General features: G+C 48.0%; 1 protein-coding gene across 1 annotated transcript in view; it reads left to right on the plus strand.

Moving 5' to 3' along the window:
- The window catches only part of LOC143923894 (rac GTPase-activating protein 1-like), a 168,098-nt gene that overhangs the window by 30,092 nt on the left and 111,968 nt on the right, over positions 1-26,038 (plus strand). Inside the window, exons 5-6 of the mRNA XM_077447838.1 lie at positions 5,133-5,205; positions 11,396-11,449. Coding sequence (XP_077303964.1) covers positions 5,133-5,205; positions 11,396-11,449 — 127 coding nt within the window. The remainder of the gene's footprint in view (positions 1-5,132; positions 5,206-11,395; positions 11,450-26,038) is intronic.

Raw genomic sequence — 26,038 nt, forward strand, 5'->3', positions numbered from 1 at the left:
ACCAGGTTGAAATTTCTCCAGTGGTAGCAGGGTGAAAATCTCGATGTGCTCACCCTTCCAGATCTTCTCCTTCACCTCTGACTTCAAGTGTGCTCCCAGTGGCCCCTCGAAGCAGACGCATACCTCACTCTTTGCCGAATCCGTCAACCTCACCAGGTCCATGCCCTTATCGACCGCCTTATCTGAAGTCCCATCAGCCGAGGGGGGAGCCGAATTCGCCGGCGTCTTTCCCCCCCCCCGCTACCTGCGCACAAGGAGCCGCCGAGGGTGACGGTACCCCACTAGCAGCGCCTGTGTCCCTCGCTGCCACTAGCTCAAATCTCTGCACCAGCGCCTTGCCCAGTAACAGACCACTCGGGCCTTCCTGCCCCATCCTTGCATCTGGAGCCCCTGACGGTGGGGGGTGGCCTACCAACCCTGCAGTTCCGACACCCCCCCCCCCCCGCGGCTGGCAACCCCTGCTGCCAATCTCATCCTCCTCCGCTCTCTGACTGCCCTGACTTCCGCTCGGCTTCCCGGCAAAACCCCAGGCCCCCCGCCCCGCCCTCCGGTCCTCCCTTAAAGTGACTCCCCTTTGTATCTTAAAATGGCGACTGTGCAGTCCCAGCACATGTCATGCTGTCACTCCACCCACAGCCTGCAGCTCTGTGGACTTCCTTTTGTGCAGAACAAGATTTAAAAAACTTTTTTGTTCTGCACACCTGTTTTGTATAGACTACTATCATTCTTTTATATATGCTTTTCTAAGCATTTTTCTAAATAAATAATATTTTTATGATATAGGTTTTTCTTTAGTTCCCCTTTTAAAGTCCTGTTGCACCGGGGGGTACTTGTGTCCCTTCCTTTTTAGGGTCCTTTTTACAATTAATATTGGGATGTTTTTTTGGTACAATGTCCAAATCATCCAAATGTCCAAAATGTGACTCCTCTCATCAGACTCTGGCCCCTTTTCCTTACACCAAACAATCCAGCTCCTCGTTCTTCTCCAGCTTGAAGAACAACATGACTATAGTATAACTGATGTTGCCACTACTGCTACACCGACCACCCAACTCCATACCTTACCCCTTACCAATAAAGGAGATCAGACCTTTTTGGAGTAATTAGTGGCCGTAGCAGCCTCTTTATTAATCAAAAACAATTAACATATAAAATTATCATTTAACTGATCAAACTGAACTCGTTGGTCTTCTGCAGGGCATTCCCCCTCGCCACCCCATTAACCTAACGAGCAACATGCACTGCGGTCGTATTAACTGTAACTAGGCCTCAAGCTGACATGTTAGCTCAGAGACAACCAACTCTTGACCGCAGTGCACCCATTCACCATCTTCCATATAAACCATCGTTATATGGCATCTCAGCAATGAGCCCATATCTCCAATGGGTCCCGCATCAACTTCTCTGTGGGGAGGGGTTATCTTCCTTTACCTGCACCGACCAACACCCGCCAACCGCTACGACATCCAGCACCAACCTCTGAAATCAAAATAATAATATAATATAAAAAAATATAATTTTTTTACGATAAGGGAGGGTGGGAATCTTCCTTGCGCTGACTGACGCTGGGGCGGGGTGCGCGCTCTCCTCCTCACACCAACTCCGCCCCTAAACCTTCTTGCCCAATCACTGCTGATCCCAGTTCATTCTACTTATGCCAGCCCTCCGCCTACCCCTGTGGTCCGTCTCCAGGCTGTTCTGTGCATTGGCTGACTTCTGGCAGCCTGCTTGGCTGAAGATCCAATCAATCCAAAATGTTATGGCCATCAAGGGCAGGTAGATGCACACATGGTCAAGATGTTTTAGCGTTTGGACCCTTAAAGGAGAAGTACAGCCAAAGCTCGTTTTGGCTGTACTTCTGTGGAAAGAATTGCACTCCTGTGACCTGTTTTTAGCAGACAGCAGGCTGACGTCATGAAGCCAGTCCAGGCTCGGGCAAGATTGCGACCATGAAGTCGGGATCTGCTCACATGCCTGGACCGGCACCCGACTTTCAGAGCCTGAGCTGGCCGCTCCCGCCCCCTTCACCGCCCAGCACTCCAGTGAGCGGGGGGGGGGGGGGGTAGAGCAGTGACAGTCACCAGCTTTATGTTCAGGGAGCTGTGAGAACCGAGCGATCGGCAGTGTTGGAGCAGACGGGGCAGATGCAGCATCCACATAAGTATGACTCTGAAAAAAATTAAAGATCCATTCTTCTTTTTTAAGGTCTTAATCATAAGCATAAAATTGTAATGGTAGCCTTTAAATTTTCTTTAAAGGCTAGACATAATTTATTTACATTTATTTGCCATATGCATGTCCTGCATAAAGGTAAAAATAAAAGTCCTGTCTCGATTCAGCGCTGTGCCCGTCTACAGCAGCTCTCTTCTCTCTCTTCTCAGAGGCAGTAGTGGGAGGGAGCCATTGGCTGCTGCTGTTATCATTGAAATCCTGGGAGTGAGGGAGGGTCTGAGCATCCTGTGTTTGTCAACAGATGCACACAGCCTGCCTTGGGAAGAGGAGTCAAGAGCGCCAAAGGGGGACCCCAGAAGAGGAGAATCAGGCCTGTTCTGTGCAATAGAGCAGGTAAGTATATCATGTTTATAAAAAAAAAAAGACTTTAAAAATATTTTCAGGTATGTACATTTTATACATAATTAGATTGTTCCTGCTTGGACCAATGTAATATGTATACACAATATCTGGCCGATTCCCCTGGAAGCTGGAAATCGCTGAAGTAGACACCGCTAGTCCAGTGATCTCTACTAGCTTCCAGGTTGCGCGCTAAGCAGAGGCCAGCCACTTGGCAGTAGTGCTATTCGGGGAATTTGCAACTTTTAATTTTGCTGCAAATTTGGGTGCACTTATTATTTTTTATTTTCCTGCAAGGGTGGACTTGTCCTTTTTTAAGGCCTTAAAGGAGAAGTACAGCCAAAGAGAGCTGGTGTAGGCTCGGGAAAGATGGCAACCATATGGTCGGGATCGCCCCCATGGCTGGACCAGCACCCAACTCGGCCTCTCAGTGAGTTGCAGAGAGCCTGATCCGGCCACTCCCACCCCCTCCGCAGCCCAGCACTCCAGTGAGCATGGGGGGGGGGGAGACAGAGCAGAGAGCGGTGACTGACCGTCACCAGCTATCTGCTCAGGGAGCTCTGAGAACTGAGCGATCGGCCGTGTTTGGTCGCTTCGTTCTCGGGGTTAGAGCTGGCAGGGGACAGATGCTACATCCACTTAGGTAAGTATGATTATACAATAAAAATTCTGCTCAAAAACATGTCAATTTCACACATGTGGCTTTATCTGGTTTCTATAACCATAAACTTTTTGATTCGGATCTTCAGTCAAGTGCTGGAGTTTCCGTTGTTGATGCCCCTCCCCTTATAGCTCTGCTGTTTGCTTTATCCCCAGTTGCCCATTAGTGGCTAAATTTGGCAAGAAACATCAAAGTCTACTACAAGGCTAAAAATACACCTATGCTATGTAGTAGCGCATGGTAAAACGTGCATTTTCTTGCAGCGCACAATTGATGGTACATCGCAGCGCTTTTTATTTTTAAAAGGGCATGCCCATGTGCCTCAAACACACCCCAGTGCATTCAACGGAAACCATCTGTGAATAATGGTTATATATAATCATCTCTCTGTCTTAGACAGGTGTGAAAAAAATTTGTATTTTAAGAATGCTTCTAGAAATGTTTATTTTTTATTTTTATCCATTAAGAAAATGGAAAGTAAATGAAAAGAAATTCAAATCAATATTTGGTGTGACCGCCCTTTGCTTCAAACCAGCATCAATTCTTCTAGGTACACTTGCACACAGTTTTTGAAGGCACACTCAGCAGGTAGGTTGTTCCAAACATCTTGGAGAACTAACCACAGATCTTCTGTGGATGTAGGCTGCATCCAAATCCTTTTTCTATCCCAGACAGACTCCATGATGTTGAGATCAGGGCTCTGTGGGGGCCAAACTATCGCTTCCAGGACACTGTGTTGTTCTTTACAATGAAGATAGGTCTTAAAGAGGAGCTCCAGTCTCTTGTGAAAAAAAAATAAGTCGGCAGCTCCAAAAACTGTGGCTTCTAACTTTTAAAAAAACAGCCACTCGCTTGTCCCACGATCCAGTGGTATGCTCACCCCAACCGGTTTCACACGCTATTTATTTATTTTTTTTCCTCAGTGCCGGGATCTTAACTATGGGCACCCGGCTGTGACAGTTTCCTAGGCTGGAGCGGAAGTAGGAGCAGGTACCTGTCAGAATCGGATAACCCCCCCCCCCCCCCAACCACTCTTCAAATTGCCAATTCTTCAAGAGGAGAGGGGGGACGAGTCCTTAAAGTGGAACTTCTGTTTTAATGACGATGGCTGTATGTTTGGAGTCGTCGTCCTGTTGCAGAATAATTTTGGAGCCAATTACACGCCTCCCTGGTGGCATGGCATGATGGCCAAGTATCTGCCTGTTTACTGTGTTTCTCAGCATTGAGGACACCATTTGATCCTAACCAAATCTTCAACTTTCTATATAAAAAATCTTCAACTGCATTTGCAGAAATCCAACCCCAAACTTGCAAGGAACCTCCACCATGCTTCACAGTTGGCTGTAGAACAAGGATATGCAATAAGCGAACCTCTAGCTGTTGCAAAACTACAAGTCCCATCATGCCTCTGCCTCTTGGTGTCATGCTTGTGGCTGTCAGTCTTGCTATGCCTCATGGGACTTGTAGTTCTGCAACAGCTGGAGGTCCGTTAATTGCATATCCCTGCCGTGGACACTCATTTTTGTACCACTTTCCAGCCCTTCACCAATGAACTGCCTCCTGCTACAGACAAATATTTCACATTTGGACTAATTAGTCAAGAGCACCTGCTGCCATTTTCTGCACTCCAGTTCCTATGTTTTCCTGCATAGTTGAGTCGCTTAGCCAGGTTTCCACATCCTATGCACAAAATGAAATAATGAAAATGTGAAAAATGCACCACACACAAGTGAATGCTGTAGTACCCAAGAGATAATGTATATTACACTACTAGGGTGCTGGGATCTACCAAACCTGTTGGTTGGTTTTAGTTTTGGGTGGAATGGGTTATTTAAACTGGCACTGGATGGGGACAACGCTAAAGATGGGTGACTTCTCGTTTTTATTTTTTATTTTGCAGGTTGTCCATGGTGGATGAGTCATGTGGCTCCTTCCTGTCAGATATCAGTTATGACCAGACGGAGGACGACCTGGTGAGACCGCATCCAAAGTTTATTTTTCCTTCTAGAACAAATTTGTGTAGATTTGCTCTACAAACAATCCCAAGATTTTCTTTGCCCTACAAGGTCACCCCTTGGCCCCCACCCCCTCTTGTGTGTTTAGGGTGCCTGTTCTGAGACCCTTGTAAATCTCTGTTTTTGTTTCTCACTTCCCAACACCGTAACCTTGCTCTCCTCACTCTTCTGACAACTGGTTTATATTTATTAATAAAATAAAACCACAAAATCTCATTCCATCCAATTTAAATGCTAATTTCTGTCCCTTTCGGTGTAACCGGGAGTCTTTCGCTGCGCGTTCAGCCGAGAAAGGTCCCTGTGGGGAGCCTTCTCCCCCCCCCCCCTCCACCCTGTTTAGCTCTCCCTCCCCGCTCACACACTGCGCTCCTGAGAATACATCCTGTTTGTAATTTTGCTTTTCTTAATGCTTTTGAACCGTCCAGAGCTGCCTGCAGTGTCTCCCAAAGGCAGCATTAATATTTATCTCGCACTAGGTTCTCTGCAGACTCATGTGCAATGGTTTGTAGGGCCATGTCGCATATCTGGACATCTACAGATCTATCCAGAGTGAAGTCTCCATCGACCTGGCTCAGTATCTTGTATAATCAGTTTAGTACTGTTTCATGGAAACTTTGGCTTACCTGATGAGTAAAAGTCTTCCCTTTTTTAAAGGGCAAGTTTACTTTTTCACAAAAAATGATCGGTCAGGCCGTTGAACCGGTCGGTCACACTTAACCCCATCATGGTGTCCCATGCTCGGTGGTGGCCTCCCGTTCCCCTGCTCTCCGCGGGTCTCCGCGGTGGTGACTCCTGTTTCCTCCCTCTTTCTCGGCAGCCAATCGAGAGTCTTCTCTTTTTGGCCAATCAAAAAACGGGTCTCACACCCATTTCTGTTGGCCGGATTGAGGATCAGTTTTACAACAGTGAATATTCATTCGCTGTTGTAACACTTGGGTGGGCTCATGAAGCAGTGCTTTGCACCACAAGCCACCCTATTTCGAAGCCTATTAGAGCCTATGGCCCCTGTCACTATAATTCAGGCGCCTGGCATCCTGAAAAAAGGGCCAGCCGCCTAAATGGGGGGTGCCCGCGGCGGCTATAGATGAATCTATCCACTATTCATATAGAGGGGCGGCACCTGAGCGCCCCTAATGGATGGGCAGCCACTGACCCCTACCAGTCCAGGAATCTAGCAATGCCTTCAGCTAGGTTGGTTCTTTGCCAGTGTTCAGGTCCCCGGCGCCATCATGTTTACTGTGGGAATCCGGCTGTGACTCCCTGCAGCTCCCATTGCACATGCACAAGTCACACTGCTATTTGTGAATGGACCCACAGCCTCCTGGGATCTGTGACGTGCCCCAGGTGATTGCAGGGGGGAGAGAGAGAGCTAACTTCTGCTTGGCTTGGCAATCTGAATGGAAGTGGGAGCAGGTACCTGTAAAAACTAGGTGTCCACTTCCTTAACCACTTGACCTCCCCAAGATTTACCCACCACCGCCACGTTTCGTGACCAGGCCATTTTTCTGTGATTCGGCGCATTACTTTAACGTGGAAGTAAACCCTCCTATCGTTTTCAGCCAAGCTGCCATCTTGGCCTCTGTTTAATCTTCAACTGTCATGATGCTGCAATGTGATCAGTTATGACAGCAGCCATTGGATGGTTTTACAGTTTGGTTGAAAGCACAACCAATGTGACGTTATGTTCCTGGCACGTGCCGGAAATGTAACAGTTTTTTTATACTGTTAAATCAATGGGTTTACATCTGCTTTAACTGACAATTGAGCAGTCGTGCGATGTTGTACTCAAATAAAATGTCAATTTTTTCCCACAAATAGAGCTTTCTTTTGGTGATGCTTGATCACCTCTGCGGTTTTTATTTTTTGCGCTATAAACAAAAAAAAGACCAACCATTTAAAAGAGGAAAAAAAAGGGTTTACTGTCTGCCTCCCACTGTTTGCCGGTCAGCCTGGCACTTACCCCATCGTGACGGGTGGCAGGCAGCATGGTGCAGCGGCTCGGCTCCAAGTCCTCTCCTCCCATGGTGGTGTCCAGCTCCTCCCGTGCTCCTCCTAGTCATCCAGTAGGTGTCAAAACCAGCTTCCTTATACCAGGAGGAAGATCAGTGTTACAACAGCAAATGTTCATTTGCTGTTGTAACACACCTGGGTGGGCTGAGAGCACTCTTTGTGACCCAAGCCCACCCTATATTGAAGCCTATTAGAGCCTCTAATAGTGCTTGGTGCTTCAAAAAAAAAACAGCTGCTCCTTTTTTAAATTCATGCACGGTGTCCTGAAAGGGACCGCATGGATAAGGGAGGCAGTGATGGATGGTGGGGGGGGCTGCCCATGCGCCCTTAATGGATGGGCTGTCCCTGTATGGGTGGCAAGTGGTTAAAGTAGGAAAACTTCATTTTGGATAGAATAAGTGAGGGTCATATCCCCTGTAAGTTTTTTTTTTTTTTTTTTTTTGACAGCTGTGCCCCATTGGGAGAAATTTTCCCTTCACTTCCTGTCCCATTTCAAAAACTGGAAGTGAGAGGGAATCCCTTGCGGGACCCCCCAGTCACCAGAACTAGTGTCCCCATTGGAGGATTTCCTCACTACTACTTTTCTGAGGACAATCGAATTTCTTTCTACTTTCATTTTCAATGAAAATGGTAAACGGGACCGAGGATAAATCTCTCTAACTGGGGCACAGACAGAAAATAAAGAAAATTGACAGGTGTTCTAATCCTGCCTTTTTAGTTGTACTTTAATTTGATTTATTAAAAAAAATAGTCCAGAACTGGGAAAGAAGGGGGAGAGGAGAAGATAAATTGGAACTTCCTTTACAGGTGAAGTTCCGCTTTAAGGATAAATCCATGTGACTATTCCGCCCAATGAGAAGAACATCTGAGGCTTCTTCCAAAGGGGTGACCTAGAAGAAAGAAATGGTTGCTGGTGGTCAGAACAGTCACATGGTTGTGCTGACCAATAGGGGATTGCCATTGCACGCATTATAATGGATATTCAATCCATGGCTGTATATTTTTAGTGTAGGTGTATAGACCATTGCCCTAGCAGCATAGGGCATCACAGCCACTATGTGCGTCTGGGGTACAGGGATGGCCAGGATATTTTACAGGTTTTTTTTTTCATGAACAGGCGAACTTACCCTTGAAAAAAAAATTAGGAGTTTTTTTTTAACGGTGCAGATTACTATACTTTTATGAGCCAGAAATTCTATCTAATCTATCTCAAATTCTAAAATTCTGATTTTAGGTCATTGTTGGCTGGTGACAAAATGCCAAAATTGTAAGCAAATTGCCATGAGTTAATGTAATGGGTTCTACACAAGACCAATGCCATTTGAAAGTATTATGTCAATTAGATTTGACTTTCTGTTGAGTCTGTGGGGATGGGAATTGCCCTGCCGATAGTCTTGTTCCTGATGGGGCACAGACCGAAATAAAAACGTAAAGGCAAAAAAAAAAAAAAAAACCAGCATGCCAACTTGAAATTGAAAGCAACAGTTTACTTATGTTCAATATCTGCACAAGACGCCACCAACTTTTCAAGTGTTTGCAGATCACCTTTCCTACTATAAAGGAGGTCCATGTACCCTGGAATATTTGGTGGCATCTTGCATTCCGAGCGTTTGTCCCGAGTGCCTGGATGCACCATCCAATTGCAGTAGCCATCAATTTGGTAGCTCGCTGGATTTCTTGCAAGGTTACTAGGTATTTTTTTGGTACTTTTAGAATACACCATGGGAACATCTGAATGTTTGTGCTTTTAGATTGGGCCCACACATGCATTAAAACCAAGCCCATAAAGTTTCAGCTTATGCAGATCTGCCTTTTTCTATGCCTGATCCACATGTTTCAGTGCCTAACCTTTTGAAGGAGATTCAATGCTACGGAGCTTTATCAAACCTAAAAATTACACCAAATCTGAAGCTATGGGAGTTGCATTGCCCTTTTCACTGTGTTGCACTATACAGTTTAACTTTCATTTTAAATGGATGTCTTCTGCATTAAAGTACTTGGGCACCTATATACCACCAAATTAGGCAATACTTTTGCGGAAAATTCTCCATCTTTATTTAATTCAGTACAATCCTTATTGAATAAATGGCATCAAGGCTCCTGGTTCGGCCGATTGTAATATCATCAAAATGAGTATCCTGCCAATATTTCCTGCCCATTTCTATTCCTGCAGCCTTTTTTAGGTCAGATCCATGCCCTCTTTTACTAAATTTATATGGTGAATAAATGACCGAGGATTAGTTGATGCCTCCTGACATTACCTAAGTGCTTTGGCGGAGTAGCTGTATCGGTGCATTTAAATATTATCAAGCTGCCCATCTTGGCAGAATGATTGTCCAGAGTTTAAAATCTCTGTCTGAACCAGACATAGAAACAGCTCAGTCCCGTACCTTTTGTGTAGAGCGTCTTGGTGTTATGCAGCCCTACCGACCTCTCTTAAAATGCATCCCATTATAGGCCCCACACTGTGAAATTGGCTCTAGGATTTGTCGGAACCCTAAGTTTTCTTCCATACCATCACTGTTCCCCATTCTAGTGAACCTAAGTTTTCTGCTGGGTGTGTTTTTACAGACTTTTGGAGAAGGGCTGTTTTCAGGCCTCACATTTTTTGACTTCTAAGACTTGGCCCACTGTGTCCAATGATGCAACTGGGGGGTTGGTATGAGATAAACTTCTGGTAGGCGTTGCAGTTACACTATTTTTCAGATCTTTAGGACCACCAACGAACTATCAACGTCAACAAACATTTGGTACTGTAATGAAAAGGAACTTCTTTCTCGTACTATTTATAAGATGTATGCTTTAATTGCTCCCTCAAATGACTTTTTGATCCTGGGTCTGAGTATATGGAAAAGATATCTCAATAAGACATTTACACCAGCCCAGCGTCAGAATATTATCTATCTCTTGTTGAACTCCTCTATTTGTACGCAATTTCGGGAGTCTAATTATAAATTATTGACACGTTGGTATTATACCCCATCAACTCTTTGCATCTCTAACAGTGATCCGATACCTCTGGAGAAAATTTGCAGAGAGGAACAAGGGACTTTATTTCACATCTTCTGGTCTAGCTCAAAGAGTACACGGTATTGGTTGGAGGTACAGAAGATATCTCAAAAATGTACATATCACCCAATACCAGAGGATCCTGCTTTTTTTTTTTTTTTTTTCTCTTGCTCCTCTGTTCACAAATTCCGCCTCCAGACATATAGAAAATTGGTGCTACGTCACTTGGTCAATGCTACCAAAGCCTGTATTACCCATTGTTGGAGGGACTCTAAACCTCCTTCCATTGCTATGTGGATTAACAGGGTCTGAAGCATCTGTGCTATGGAGGACCTAGTGCAGGGATAGGCAACCTTGGCCCTCCAGCTGTGGTGAAACTACAAGACCCATGAGACTTTGCAAGACCCTGACAATCACAGGCATGACTCCTATAGGCAGAGGCATAATTGGACTTGTAGTTTCACCACAGCTGGAGGTCCAAGGTTGCCTACCCCTGACCTAGTGCTTTCCTCTCAAACAGAAAAGAACAATATACTAAAACGTGGTCATCTTGGCTGTTTGTATATTCCTTTTTTTTTCTTCTTTTTATTTAAAAAAAAATATTAAAGGGTAATTTGAAGAGTCCATCTGGGTAAATCCTGATGTATTTGTGGTAGTTGTCTTCTAAAACATGAAGACACGAAGGAGCTTTGAGGCTGGAAGATTATGTATTTAGTTGTGGAATATTAAGCTATCCTGAAATGTTTTGGAATTTTATAAGTGATTGTGTATATATTTGGTGGAACTTGATGTCTTAATGGATTCTCGGCTCTTTTGTATAAATAATTTAAAATAAAACCAAGCCATTATGTCCTGATATAAATATATGCATCTGTTGCTACATTATGTTGTATTTGCAGTTCTGTAAGCCCCTCGTACAGTTATTTTACTCTGTTTCATGAGAGTTGTGAATGTCCATCTTGGGTCTTGACATTTCTGCATTCTGGAAGAACTCCCTGATCGTTTTAGAATCCTTTACATTTACCAGCAAGGGATACTTTTTTCCATTTCTGTGAAATAAAATCCACAAATAAAATGAAATAACTTTTTTTATTTTTATTTTATTTTTTATTTTTTTAATTTTCTTTAGGATCTGGATGAGCTGGCTGGGAGACCTGTGAGATTAAAGCCTCGGGAGAGAAGGGTAAGCCTGAGATGCAATGGGTCAGGTATATTCTTTATCCCAAAGGTGGACAAATGCAGTTTAGAAAATAAATGGTAGCTGTTACAGGACCAGCAGGTGGTTTAATGAACCTGCTAAATATGCTTCTGGCCAGAGAACTTGTTTGGTCCCAACCAGAGACTTTTAGGTCTTTGACTTAACTGCAACTAAACATGCTGCCTTTTAGTAGCCCTGCTCTAGCAATGAACTTCTCTTATTTGCTTCCTTATTTGTTCTATTAAATATATACCATTTGTAGAGCACTACCCCCTTAGGAGCTGCTGAATTTGTTCATTTTTTTACTTTATGCCAGCTTGTTCCGATTCAAATCCTCCTATGTCAGTCCATAAAAGTAGCAATTTACACTCTGAACTTTTTAAATGGCTTTATTTGGGACACATTTGTAGGGCAATAGAATGAAGCATATGAGATGCCCCGTTGAATCCCATATTTGAAATAGAAAAGGGAAATATCAAATTGTAGCCGTAGCTTTGTAGATTAAATTCCCCTGTTAGCGATCCTTCTCTGATTTCTAAAGTACTCTCTCACTATGGGCAGCTGAGCATCACTCTGAATAATGCCGTGGAAGTTGAAATTCAAAGTCCTAAGCCTCACCACCTATTTCTGTGACTTGCAGTGTCCAGCCTCCTCCACTAACCCCGAGAAGTGTTTCATACTGTAGTCTTTGGATACACGGCAAAGAATTTCTGAATAGCTCCACTGGGTTTGGACTACTTTTGCACTCTTGCAACAGTCCATGTTCTACTCACAGAAAGTTGTTCCCAATATTCTTCTTCCACTTATTTGCTACTTCCTCCTGCGTTACATGACTCCTGCTCCAGGGAACCTGACCTTGGCCTCCCTAGAGTCACCTTCGGCTATCCGGCTCTGGGATCTTTGAACTCCTGGGCTTTCAAACCTCCTCCCTGGAGGCGCCTGGGTCTCGGAACCCCCAGGCCTCCAGTCCCGAACCTCTGTACCTCAAGCCCTTTCCTGGAATCCCCCCCGAGGACATGTGACCCACCCTTTTTATGAGACCTCCTTCCAGACCACAAAAATTAACAATTGGTCTCTTCTCTCACATGGGGTTTCCTGCCACTCAGGTCTCGGTCCATCCTGTCTTGCCAGCAGAGTCCATTCCCAAGCAGAGGAGGTATCCCTGAGCCCAGGTGTAGGCGGCCACACCTCCCTCTACTCTATCACTCCCAACCTCAAATCCACAACCAGGCCCAGTAAAGAACTTAAATTTACCTATTTCTACCTCCTACGCTATCAAAAACCCCTCTAGGCATCTACCAAAATGGTAGGGGCACTACACATTAAAAGCATTTTTATATCTATTAGATAAGTAAAATACCTGTTGATCATGTGAGAAATTGAGAGCCGTTGTTGGTCTTCTGCACACTTCCTCCATCTTAAGCAGTCTAATTTGCTTTTAGTTCTTACCTTCGGCTACAAAATAATTCCTATGTTGTAGTGATATGGAATGAAATGTTCACCCGGCAAGAGCCACTGATCACCACAGGTTCATCTCCCAAATTAGTGCAGAGGCAGCCAGACACAGTCGCAATCGCTCGTTCAATGAATGCACAATGATCAGTCTAGGGGGGGGGGTTGTCTTTTGAGATTTGTTGCTGAATAAATTGGATGGGATGACGGGAGATCTGGGATACTCCAGCAACACTATGCAGTAACGCTTGGACACTCCTCGCTATATCTCTGCTTTTTAGAACAGTACGGAGCTAATGGAATGGCCGGTAACCAGACTTTGTAGGAATTGTCCCAGTCAAAGCAACCGCTGGTTCTTGTGCACAAGGGAGAGAAACTGAACAGTCACAAAAAGGATCCTAGACTTGGGTCAGTTCTCACAATGGCCCTAGATAACTGTATGCCTCCTTCCAAATAAGCCAGACATTCGCTGGGGTCTGTTGCAGGGTCTATTGATATTGGCTGCTGGGGAATCTATTTTTGCAGGGGGTTTATTGTTGCTGGTGGGGGATCTATCTGTAGCAAGGTCCCAGGCCTCCTTCAGTCTGAGAACCTCCAGGGCCAAAACCTGCTGACATCCTTCCATACAGAGTGGGTTGTGAGGCATAGTGGGTGTAATGCAAGTTAGATTCATGGGCATCAGACACTTCTTGAATGCAAAGATTTTATTTCTCCTAAACAGAACTTTGAGAGAGAGGGTTGGGGTCAGGATACCCTTAAGCAGTTGCCATTTTAATTGTCAGACACCGAGACTTCTACAGGAGGACAGCCATGCAGGGCAAGGCATACAGCAAGATGCCACGTCTGCATGTGTAGGATCGCATAGTAGTCCATTATGTGCCACTTACCTGACACAGGAGCCAGCGAAGTCACCGCTGTCCCCTGTAGTCCGGCGCATCCATCTTCTCGGTGGGTCTCGCTGCTCCGCCGCTGTCATTCGGCGAAGCCGCGATGATGTCACTCCTGCGCATGCGCACAGGAGCCGCCACTCGTGACATATGAACCATAGACATCGGTGCCTGTCTTTTGGCTAATATCTCCTAAACCGTGTAGGTTTAGGAGATATTTCTTGGACCTACAGGTAAGCCTTAATCTAGGCTTACCTGTAGGTCAAAGTTGGTTGTAAGGGTTTACAACCACTTTAACAGCTTCTAACACAAAGTGTAACAGTTCCTTCACTTCCACTACGATCACTTCTTGTAGTTCTTCAACACACTGAGCTCCTCCAATCTTCACTGTAGTATCTTCCTCAAGCACCACCCACACTTCTCTGCTGGGTCCCTAACTTGGCACTCCAGATACTTCTCAAGCTTCACCTGACTGGCCTGCTCGGTCCCTGGCTTGACACACAAGGCTGCTCTGCAAGAGTCGCCTCTGATGGCTGGGTCCCTGGCTTGATACCGAACTGAAGTTTCCCGATTCTTCACTGTCCCCGGTTGTTAAGAATTCCGCCCTGGTACTTGCTTTAGTTATTCACTCTGGTCCCTGGTAATAAGGTGGATGGTCCCTTAGTGGCGACAGCTTCCCCCTCTACCCCCAACCACGACAGGTTCTCTGGCCAGCAGAACCGTCACTTCTCAATGGATTTCAAGCCACAGTTCCAACCCTACGCTGCTCTTCTGCTTCTGGAAAGGTCCTCAGACAGCCTAGCAGCCAGATGCCCCCTGGATAGGCCCAATCTCCGGCCTAGAAGTCTGGGCAGTACAACACGCATCCGCCCAGACAGTCATTCCCGTGACACAGAACCCCGATCACCTGACTGCACCCAAATATATAGGCTCTCCAGCAGGCCAAGGGATTTAAGAAAACCCCTGCCCATTGGCTGAGATACCCCACATACTCCTAATCTGTCCTTGCATCGCCCTCGTCTTATCTAATGTCACCAGATACCTGGCCACCTAGCGACAGAAGTGGTGCAGCAATTGTAGACTTGGGGTGGAATTAATTGATCCCTAACAATTGGCCAAGGTAACTATACCTGACAGGTAAATTTTAGGAGAAACCCTGCCTAAACATCAGGGTGCTGCATCTTGTTACTGGGGGTGGAGCTTACATTGCTGGGTGGTCAGTTGTTGCTAGGAGGTATCTACTGTTGAGGGATGGGTATATTGATGCTGGCTGTGGGGAGATTTGTTGCTGCTGGAGGTCTATTGTTGGTGGGGGTGGGTGTATATTGTCGCAAGTGGTCCATTGTTGCTAAGGGGTCTATTGTTGACTGCAAGGGACTTTATTGATCATTGACAAATTCCATACAAATGACTTGGCATCACAAATGTTACTTGGTTCTGTAGTCTCTAAAAGTGGCGATACTGGAAGGTGAGTTGGGTTTGGAACCAAGGGACGGTGCTCAGAGGTGGGCAGCGGGCAGAGACAAGGGGTAGGGATGAGCTTCGTGTTCGAGTCGAACATACGTTCGACTCGAACATCGGCTGTTCGCCCGTTCGGCGAATTCCGAACGTTATGGGCCGTTCGTGCCAAATTCGTGTGGCGCTCACGGCCCACAATGCACTGCGTCATCGCAGTGCATTGCTGGCTCATGATTGGCCAAGCATGCACTGTGACCCCGCATGCTTGGCCAATCACAGCGCCAGCAGCGAGGAGAGCCATGATTGCCTGTGGCCAATCATAGCTCAGGCTGTGTAGTACACGCCCCACACTATATAAGGCGGCGGCCTAGTGTAGTGTGTTGGCGTCTGAAGCAGTTAGTGGGTGTTCTGTGTACCTTCAACACAGTACACACCGATCGTTTTCGGCCGATTTTCGATCTTGCTGTTGTGTAGTGGTTGTTGTCTGCGTGCCCTGACCGCAGTATACACCGCTATATTCACCTCACCTATATAGCTAGTGATCTATCTTTTATAATGGAGCTTGCAGTCAGTAGTGTTAGGAGCTTGTGCGCGCTGTCTGCGTGCTCTGTACCCAGTACACACCGCTATATCCACCTACATAGCTCTTCTCTATTTGAGCCCACTTGCCATCTGCAGGAGTTATTGGAAGTTGTGTGTGCCTCCAGCACAGCACAGTATACATCTGTATATACCCCTTTATCTCTGGTGTTCTATAAAAAAGGCATCTGCAGGAGTTAGTGGGTGCTGTGTGACTCCAGCACAATATACACCTGTATCTACCGTTTATTGCTGTTCTCTAATAGAGTCATCTGCAGGGCTTAGTGGGTGTTGTGTGACTCCATTACACTGCTGTTTTACCCAACTCCCTTCAGGCCATTACCATGTCTGGAAGGCCAGCAAGGAGAGGCAGACAGGCGCGAGCCGATAAAAGAGGGCAAGCAGGCTCTGTGTCTAGAGACAACAGTGCTGGTCCAGGACGCGGTGCATTGTCATCAGCACGTGGCCATGGGACACGCTTGTCCTTCTTTTCGGCAGCTGGACATGTTGAACCGCAACATGCCAATGACTTGGTAGAGTGGATGACCAAGCCCTCTTCATCCTCCTCATCCTCTCTCACCCAGTCTCAGGGTAGTAGCAAAGCAGCTGCCAACGCATCGTCTTCCCTCCTCTCAATGTCATCATCAGTGACTCCTTCCCTAGACCCACCACGTCCTCCTGAGGAGTCTCCTGAACTCTTTGAGCACAGTGTTGGGTACAAGCTCCAGGAGGATGCCCAGTGTTTTGTGGGCTCTGATGATGACACTCAGCTAAAGGAAGGCAGTAGCGTGAGCGCAGAGAGAGGGGATGCTCAAGAAGGACAGCAATCTGGCAGTCATGTTCCACAAGCTGCAGCATACTGCCAGGTTTGCTACAGCGATGAAGAGGGAGGGGATGATGAGGGCACTGACTCCACGTGGGTGCCTGGTAGGAGGGAGGAGGAGGCACATGTCCAATGAGGCAGGATGCCTTCCGGGGGCCAGCTTAGGGGCAGCACACCGACTGAATCACACCGCAGAGCTCCGCCTGTGCAGGGCGCTGCCTCTGCGCGTTATTCTAAAAGTTCTTTGGTGTGGGCCTTTTTTGAGACGAGTGCATCAGATTGCACCGCTGCTATTTGCAACATATGTCTCAAGCGTATCTCGCGTGGCCAAAACATCAGCCGCTTGGGCACCACATGCTTGACCAGACATATGTTGACCTGCCATGCAGCTCGTTGGCAAGCGTACCTCAAAGACCCACACCAAAGAACAAAGCGGACCTCTCCTTGCTCCTCATCAGCTGGCATCTCCAACCCCACTAGACCTTCAGTCCTCTCTGAAACCTGCTCTGAGAGGAATGAAGGTGTAGAATTAGGTGTGTCACAGCCAAGTTCTTCCGGGAACTCTGCTAGCGGTACACCCACGTCCGATTATAGCAGGCAAATGTCCCTGCCCCAGCTGCTGGAGCGGCGAAAGAAGTTCACTCCCAGCCATCCACATGCCCAGCGGTTGAATGCTAGCTTGGCTAAATTGCTAGCACTTCAACTGCTGCCTTTTCAGTTGGTAGACTCGGCCCCCTTCCGTGAGTTTCTACAATGTGCGGTTCCTCAGTAGCAGGTCCCCAAACGCCACTTTTTCGCAAGGAAGGCGATTCCGGCTCTCTACCGGCATGTGGAAGGCAATGTCCTTGCCTCGCTGGACAGGGCGGTCAGCGGTAAGGTGCATATTACCGCTGACTCATGGTCCAGCAGGCATGGACAGGGACGTTACCTGTCTTTCACGGCCCATTGGTTCACTCTTCTGGCAGCTGGGAAGGATGCAGGACAAGGTGCAGTAGTGTTGGAGGTTGTTCCGCCACCACGCCTCCAAAATGCTACTATTGGTTGTGACACACCTCTCTCCTCCACCCCCTCCTCTTCTTCTTCCTCCATGGCCTCTTCCAGTGCTCTGTCCTCAGAACCAGCGGTGCTCCGTAGGCGTTCCAGGGGCTACGCAAGTACGCAGGCAAAACGATGCCATGCTGTGCTTGCGCTGGTTTGTTTGGGGGACAGAAGCCACACTGGGGCGGATGTTTTGTCAGTTCTGCAGGGGCAGGCCGAGAGGTGGTTGACACCACGCCAGCTTAAGCCAGGAATGGTGGTTTGCGACAATGGCACCAACCTCCTCTCCGCCCTCCGACAGGGACAACGGACCCATGTGCCCTGTGTAGCTCACGTCCTTAACCTGGTGGTGCAGCGGTTCTTGGGCAGGTACCCGGGCTTACAGGATGTCCTGAAGCAGGCCAGGAAAGTCTGTGTTCATTTCCGCTGATCATTTAATGCCTGTGCTCGGCTGGCTGAGCTCCAAAAGGAGTTGAACCTGCCCAAGAACCGCCTTATATGTGACATGCCCACCAGGTGGAACTCAACGTTGGCCATGCTGCAGCGGCTGCACACGCAGCAGAGGGCCATCAATGAGTACCTGTGCGACTACGGCACCAGGACAGGGTCAGGGGAGCTCGGTTTTTTCTCACCACGCCAGTGGGGCATGATCAGGGATGCATGCACTGTCCTGTCACCGTTTGAGGAGGCCACAAGGATGGTGAGCAGTGACAGTGCATGCATCAGTGACACTGTACCTCTTGTCCACCTCTTGGAGCATACGCTGAGTGGAATAATGGACAGGGCACTTGAGGCAGAACAGAGGCAGGAAGAGGAGGACTTCCTTGCCTCTCAAGGCCCCCTTTATCCAGACAGTGTTCCTGCTGTGCCACCCATCACACAGGAAGAGGATGAGGAGGAGGAAGAGGAGGAGGAGGAGGAGGAGGATGATTGTGTCAGCATGGAGGTGGAGGCTGGCACTCAGCAGCAGCAGTCTTGTAGGGATGATTTACAGTCCCAAGAAACACGTGGACTTGTACGTGGCTGGGAGGAGGTAGCTGCGCATCATGTTGTCCTTAGTGACCCAGAGGACTCCGGACCGAATGCCTCAGCTAACCTACGCTGCATGGCCTCCCTGATCCTACAAAGCCTGCAGAAGGATCCTCGTATTCTTCGGATCAAGGAGAGGGGCCATTACTGGCTGGCCACTCGCTCCTTGATCCACGGTACAAGGGTAAGGTTGCCAACCTTATCTTGCCATCACAGAGGGAGCAGAGGATGAGATATCTCCGGGAGGCCTTGCAGAAAGGTCTGTGCAACGCGTTCCCAGAGACTGGGAGGTTACAAACTCCTGGTCCTGGACAACATGTTGCTGAGGCATCGGTCAGAAGGAGCGGTGGAGAAGGTGGCCGTCTGACTGATGCTTTCAGACAATTTTTTAGTCCGCAGCCCCAAGGTATGATCGGTTCCAGCACCCATCGCCAGCGTCTGATTTACATGGTGCAGGAATACCTAGGGGCAAGGTCAGACTTGGACACCTTTCCCACCGAAAATCCTCTGGCTTACTGGGTCTTGAGGATGGATCACTGGCCAGAGCTTGCACAGTATGCAATTGAGCTACTGGCCTGTCCTGCATCCAGCGTTCTTTCGGAACACACCTTCAGTGCTGCTGGTGGCTTTGTTACCGATCACAGGGTGCGGCTGTCCACCGAATCAGTTGATCGACTGACCTTCATCAAGATGAATCAGTCTTGGATCACCCACAGCTACCAAGCACCTGAAGCTGATGTAACCGAATAATTTTTTTTTAAATATCACATCCCGTCAAGACTGCCTATGCTGATGCTGAGTGACTGTCCTGTTATGTTGATTGTCTATCCTCTTCCTCCTCCACTGATATGTTGGAAGAACATTTCTGGTTCTGGGTGATGCCATTAGCCCAATTTTTCTGCCCCTGTTTAACAGGGGCGTTTAAGTACAATTTTTGATGCAATGCTTTGCAGCAGGGCTAATTCCTGCAATAAAACAAGAGTATATGGGAGAGGTTGCAGTGTTGTGGCACCAGTGCCTAAGGCCCAATTTTTCTGCCCCTGTTTAACAGGGACATGTAATTACAATTCTTGATATAATATTTCAAAGGAGGGCCCGTTCCTGTGCCCACCCAGAGTAACTGTGAGGACTTATAGTGTTGTGGCACCAGCACCACAACCACCAAAGGTAAATTTTTCTACCACTGTTCAACAATGGCATGTAATTACAATTCTTGATATAATCGTTCACAGCAGGGCGCTCCAGCGCCCAGCAAGAGTCACTTTGAGGGCTTACAATGTTGTGGCAAAACCAACACCTTGTTCCGCCAGTTCTGCAGAGCATATAGGGCAGGCCCCTACTTTCAAACATCCAACTTACAAACATCTCCTACTTGCAAACGGAAGGAGACAACAGCAAGTGAGATGAAAAAAGATGGAAGACAAAACTAATTATACAGGGGTGATAAGCCTTCCCTATGTTTTCCAAAAAGCTTAAAAATAGTTTTTTTGACTGGAGCTACACTTTAAAAATGTACCAGTTGAAAATTACAAACAGATTCAACTTAACACAACAAACCTACACAGTCCCTGTCTTGTTTGCACCGCCTGTATACTGCTGTTCTGAGTATATAAGGCCTGGGGGCCACACGCATTTCCTTTTTTTTAATATGGGTACAGGGTTCCCCTTGATATGCGTACAAGACCCAAAGGGGCTGGTAATGGGCAGGGAGGGCTACCCATGCCATTTTTCTCAATGGTTTTCAACCATATTGCAGGAACCAGATATAACATTAAAACCGCAAGCAGTTTTCAATGGTGTTATTTCTGTTTAATGTCATTTTGTGCAGGGACTGTTCTAAACACGGGAAACACATGGCACTTCACAGGCATACTACAGACACCCCCCAGGCACCATATTTAAAGGAATATTTCACTTTTTTTTTCACTTTAATCGTCATTAAAATCAGTGCTCCCGCCAAAACGGCCATTTTTAAAAACATTTTAGGCATTGACCCATGTCCCCTGGGGCAAGAGCCAGGTCCCCAAACCCTTTTTAGGACAGTATCTTGCATATTAGCCTTTAAAATTAGCACTTTTAATTTCAAACGTTCGAGTCCCATAGACGTCAATGGGGTTCTAAAGTTCGTTCGAAATTGGGGTCCGTTCGAAAGTTCTGGTGCGAACCGAACCGGGGGGTGTTCGGCTCATCCCTAACAAGGGGTGACTCGGAAGGGGAGAGTTCCTGAGCCTAGTCTCTAACAAAAAAAGCCCTGGCTATTGGTATTTTATGCTCATTAGGTTGCAATCTTCTGATCTGTCCACTCCTTATATACTTCCAACCTTAATAATGGGATTTTCTGTCATTTCACAATGGCTACATCTCTGCATTATCACACGTTAAATACGCTGTGTAAATACATCCATTACACACTGTAAATATTAGCTTCTGTCCTCCAGGTCTCCTCCCTCTGTCACGTCGGGTGGGGGGAACGAGAGGTCAGCAGTTATTAATGCCAGACGCTGCCCGCTCTGACTTCATTTGTCAGCAAATTGCCCGGAATCAATAAAATCTTCATTATTTGGACACCGGGCTTCTGCAGGTTTGGCATAAATTTTTCATAAATCATCAAGCAGGTGTTCAGTGTGGCTGGCCGGCCGCTGTGTGCCAGCGCGCTCTAGCGGCATCCGCAAAGGCACTGGATGGGGAAGCTGCTACACAGTAGGCAAATGTGTTACTGGGAAATCATAAATATCAAAGTGCGCCTATTAATAAGGTATCCAAAATCCATAAAAGTGGAAAAAACTATTTCATTTGAAACGATCCATCATGTTGTCTTAAAGCAGAGAGGACAGGGCATTCTTGTCTTGCATCAAACCGATAGAAGATTAGGAGTCATTGGCTTGCAGTCTGCTAGTTAACATGTTTTTTTTTTTTTTTTCCTGTTTAGGGACCTATTGGTAAGTAGGGATGAGCTTCGTGTTCGAGTCGAACATACGTTCGATTCGAACATTGGCTGTTCGTCCGTTCGGCGAAATCCGAACATTTTGGTCCGTTCACGTCAAATTCGCGTGGCGCTCACGGCCCACAATGCACTGCGATGGCGCAGTGCATTGCTGGCTCATGATTGGCCAAGCATGCACTGTGACCCCGCAGGCTTGGCCAATCGCAGCGCCAGCAGCGAGGAGAGCCATGATTGGCCACAGGCAGGATGCCTGTGGCCAATCATAGCTCAGGCTGTGTAGTGCACGCCCCACACTATATAAGGCCGCCATCGCGGCGGCCTCGTGTAGTGTGTTGGCGTCTGAAGCAGTGGGTGTTCTGTGTACCTTCAACACAGTACACACCGATCGTTTTCGGACGATTTTCTATCTTGCTGTTGTGTAGTGGTTATTGTTTGCGTGCCCTGACCGCAGTATACACCGCTATATTCACCTCACCTATATAGCTAGTGATCTATCTTTAATAATAGAGCTTGCAGTCAGTAGTGTTAGGAGATAGTGCGTGCTGTCTGCGTGCTCTGTACCCAGTACATACCGCTATATCCACCTACATAGCTGTTCTCTATTTGAGCCCACTTGCCATCTGCAGGAGTTATTGGAAGTTGTGTGTGCCTCCAGCACAGCACAGTATACATCTGTATATACCCCTTTATCTCTGGTGTTCTATAATAAAGGCATCTGCAGGAGTTAGTGGGTGTTGTGTGCCTCCAGCACAATATAAACTACCCAACTGCTGTTTTACCCAACTCCCTTCAGGCCATTACCATGTCTGGAAGGCCAGCAAGGAGAGGCAGACAGGCGCGAGCCGATAAAAGAGGGCAAGCAGGCTCTGTGTCTAGAGACAACAGTGCTGGTCGTGGACGCAGTGCATTGTCATCAGCACGTGGCCATGGGACATGCTTGTCCTTCTTTTCGGCAGCTGGACATGTTGAACCGCAACATGCCAATGACTTGGTAGAGTGGATGACCAAGCCCTCTTCATCCTCCTCATCCTCTCTTACCCAGTCTCAGGGTAGTAGCAAAGCAGCTGCCAACGCATCGTCTTCCCTCCTCTCAATGTCATCATCAGTGACTCCTTCCCTAGACCCACCACATCCTCCTGAGGAGTCTCCTGAACTCTTTGAGCACAGTGTTGGGTACATGCTCCAGGAGGATGCCCAGTGTTTTGTGGGCTCTGATGATGACACTCAGCTAGAGGAAGGCAGTAGCGTGAGCGCAGAGAGGGGGGATGCTCAAGAAGGACAGCAATCTGGCAGTCATGTTCCACAAGCTGCAGCATACTGCCAGGTTTGCTACAGCGATGAAGAGGGAGGGGATGATGAGGGCACTGACTCCACGTGGGTGCCTGGTAGGAGGGAGGAGGAGGAGGCACATGTCCAACGAGGCAGGATGCCCTCCGGGGGCCAGCTTAGGGGCAGCACACCGACTGAATCACACCGCAGAGCTCCGCCTGTGCAGGGCGCTGCCTCTGCGCGTTATTCTAAAAGTTCTTAGGTGTGGGCCTTTTTTGAGACGAGTGCATCAGATCGCACCGCTGCTATTTGCAACATATGTCTCAAGCGTATCTCACGTGGCCAAAACATCAGCCGCTTGGGCACCACATGCTTGACCAGACATATGTTGACCTGCCATGCAGCTCGTTGGCAAGCGTACCTCAAAGACCCACACCAAAGAACAAAGCGGACCTCTCCTTGCTCCTCATCAGCTGGCATCTCCAACCCCACTAGACCTTCAGTCCTCTCTAAAACCTGCTCTGAGAGGAATGAAGGTGTAGAATTAGGTGTGTCACAGCCAAGTGCTTCCGGGAACTCTGCTAGCGGTACACCCACGTCCGATTATAGCAGGCAAATGTCCCTGCCCCAGCTGCTGGACCGGCGGAAGAAGTTCACTCCCAGCCATCCACATGCCCAGCGGTTGAATGCTAGCTTGGCTAAATTGCTAGCACTTCAACTGCTGCCTTTTCAGTTGGTAGACTCGGCCCCCTTCCGTGAGTTTGTACAATGTGCGGTTCCTCAGTGGCAGGTCCCCAAACGCCACTTTTTCTCACGGAAGGCGATTCCGGCTCTCTACCGGCATGTGGAAGGCAATGTCCTTGCCTCGCTGGACAGGGCGGTCAGTGGTAAGGTGCATATTACCGCTGACTCATGGTCCAGCAGGCATGGACAGGGACGTTACCTGTCTTTCACGGCCCATTGGGTCACTCTTCTGGCAGCTGGGAAGGATGCAGGACAAGGTGCAGTAGTGTTGGAGGTTGTTCCGCCACCACGCCTCCAAAATGCTACTATTGGTTGTGACACACCTCTCTCCTCCACCCCCTCCTCTTCTTCTTCCTCCATGGCCTCTTCCAGTGCTCTGTCCTCAGAACCAGCGGTGCTCCGTAGGCGTTCCAGGGGCTACGCAAGTACGCAGGCAAAACGATGCCATGCCGTGCTTGCGCTGGTTTGTTTGGGGGACAGGAGCCACACTGGGGCGGATGTTTTGTCAGCTCTGCAGGGGCAGGCCGAGAGGTGGTTGACGCCACGCCAGCTTAAGCCAGGAATGGTGGTTTGCGACAATGGCACCAACCTCCTCTCCGCCCTCCGACAGGGACAACTGACCCATGTGCCCTATGTAGCTCATGTCCTTAACCTGGTGGTGCAGCGGTCCTTGGGCAGGTACCCCGGCTTACAGGATGTCCTGAAGCAGGCCAGGAAAGTCTGTGTGCATTTCCGCCGATCATTTAATGCCTGTGCTCGGCTGGCTGAGCTCCAAAAGGAGTTGAACCTGCCCAAGAACCGCCTTATATGTGACATGCCCACCAGATGGAACTCAACATTGGCCATGCTGCAGCGGCTGCACACGCAGCAGAGGGCCATCAATGAGTACCTGTGCGACTACGGCACCAGGACAGGGTCAGGGGAGCTCGGTTTTTTCTCACCACGCCAGTGGGGCATGATCAGGGATGCATGCACTGTCCTGTCACCGTTTGAGGAGGCCACAAGGATGGTGAGCAGTGACAGTGCATGCATCAGTGACACTGTACCTCTTGTCCACCTCTTGGAGCATACGCTGCGTGGAATAATGGACAGGGCACTTGAGGCAGAACAGAGGCAGGAAGAGGACGACTTCCTTGCCTCTCAAGGCCCCCTTTATCCAGACAGTGTTCCTGCTGTGCCACCCATCACACAGGAAGAGGAGGAGGAAGAGGAGGAGGAGGAGGATGATTGTGTCAGCATGGAGGTGGAGGCTGGCACTCAGCATCAGCAGCAGCAGCAGCAGCAGCAGTCTTGTAGGGATGATTTACAGTCCCAAGAAACACGTGGACTTGTACGTGGCTGGGAGGAGGTAGCTGCGGATCATGTTGTCCTTTGTGACCCAGAGGACTCCGGACCGAATGCCTCAGCTAACCTACGCTGCATGACCTCCCTGATCCTGCAAAGCCTGCGGAAAGATCCTCGTATTCTTCGGATCAAGGAGAGGGACCATTACTGGCTGGCCACTCTCCTTGATCCACGGTACAAGGGTAAGGTTGTCGACCTTTGCTCCCTCTGCGATGGCAAGATGAGGATGAGACATCTCCGGAAGGCCTTGCAGAAAGGTCTGTGCAACGCGTTCCCAGAGACTGGGAGGTTACAAACTCCTGGTCCTGGACAACGTGTTGCTGAGGCATCGGTCAGAAGGAGCGGTGGAGAAGGTGGCCGTCTGACTGATGCTTTCAGACAATTTTTTAGTCCGCAGCCCCAAGGTATGATCGGTTCCAGCACCCATCGCCAGCGTCTGATTTACATGGTGCAGGAATACCTAGGGGCAAGGTCAGACTTGGACACCTTTCCCACCGAAAATCCTCTGGCTTACTGGGTCTTGAGAATGGATCACTGGCCAGAGCTTGCACAGTATGCAATTGAGCTACTGGCCTGTCCTGCATCCAGCGTTCTTTCGGAACACACCTTCAGTGCTGCTGGTGGCTTTGTTACCAAACACAGGGTGCGCCTGTCCACCGAATCAGTTGATCGACTGACCTTCATCAAGATGAATCAGTCTTGGATCACCCACAGCTACCAAGCACCTGAAGCTGATGTAACCGAATAATTTTTTTTGAAATGCCACATCCCTTCAAGACTGCCTATGCTGATGCTGAGTGACTGTCCTGTTATGTTGATTGTCTATCCTCTTCCTCCTCTGCTGATATGTTGGAAGAACATTTCTGGTTCTGGTTGATGCCATCAGCCCAATTTTTCTGCCCCTGTTTAACAGGGGCGTTTAAGTACAATTTTTGATGCAATGCTTTGCAGCAGGGCTAATTCCTGCATTAAAACTAGAGTATATGGCAGAGGTTGCAGTGTGGTGG

The sequence above is a fragment of the Lithobates pipiens genome, unplaced genomic scaffold (genome assembly GCF_037356315.1).
Source record: "Lithobates pipiens isolate NorthernLeopardFrog02 unplaced genomic scaffold, aLitPip1_a1.2 Scaffold_22, whole genome shotgun sequence".
In the NCBI taxonomy this organism is placed as follows: Eukaryota; Metazoa; Chordata; class Amphibia; order Anura; family Ranidae; genus Lithobates; species Lithobates pipiens.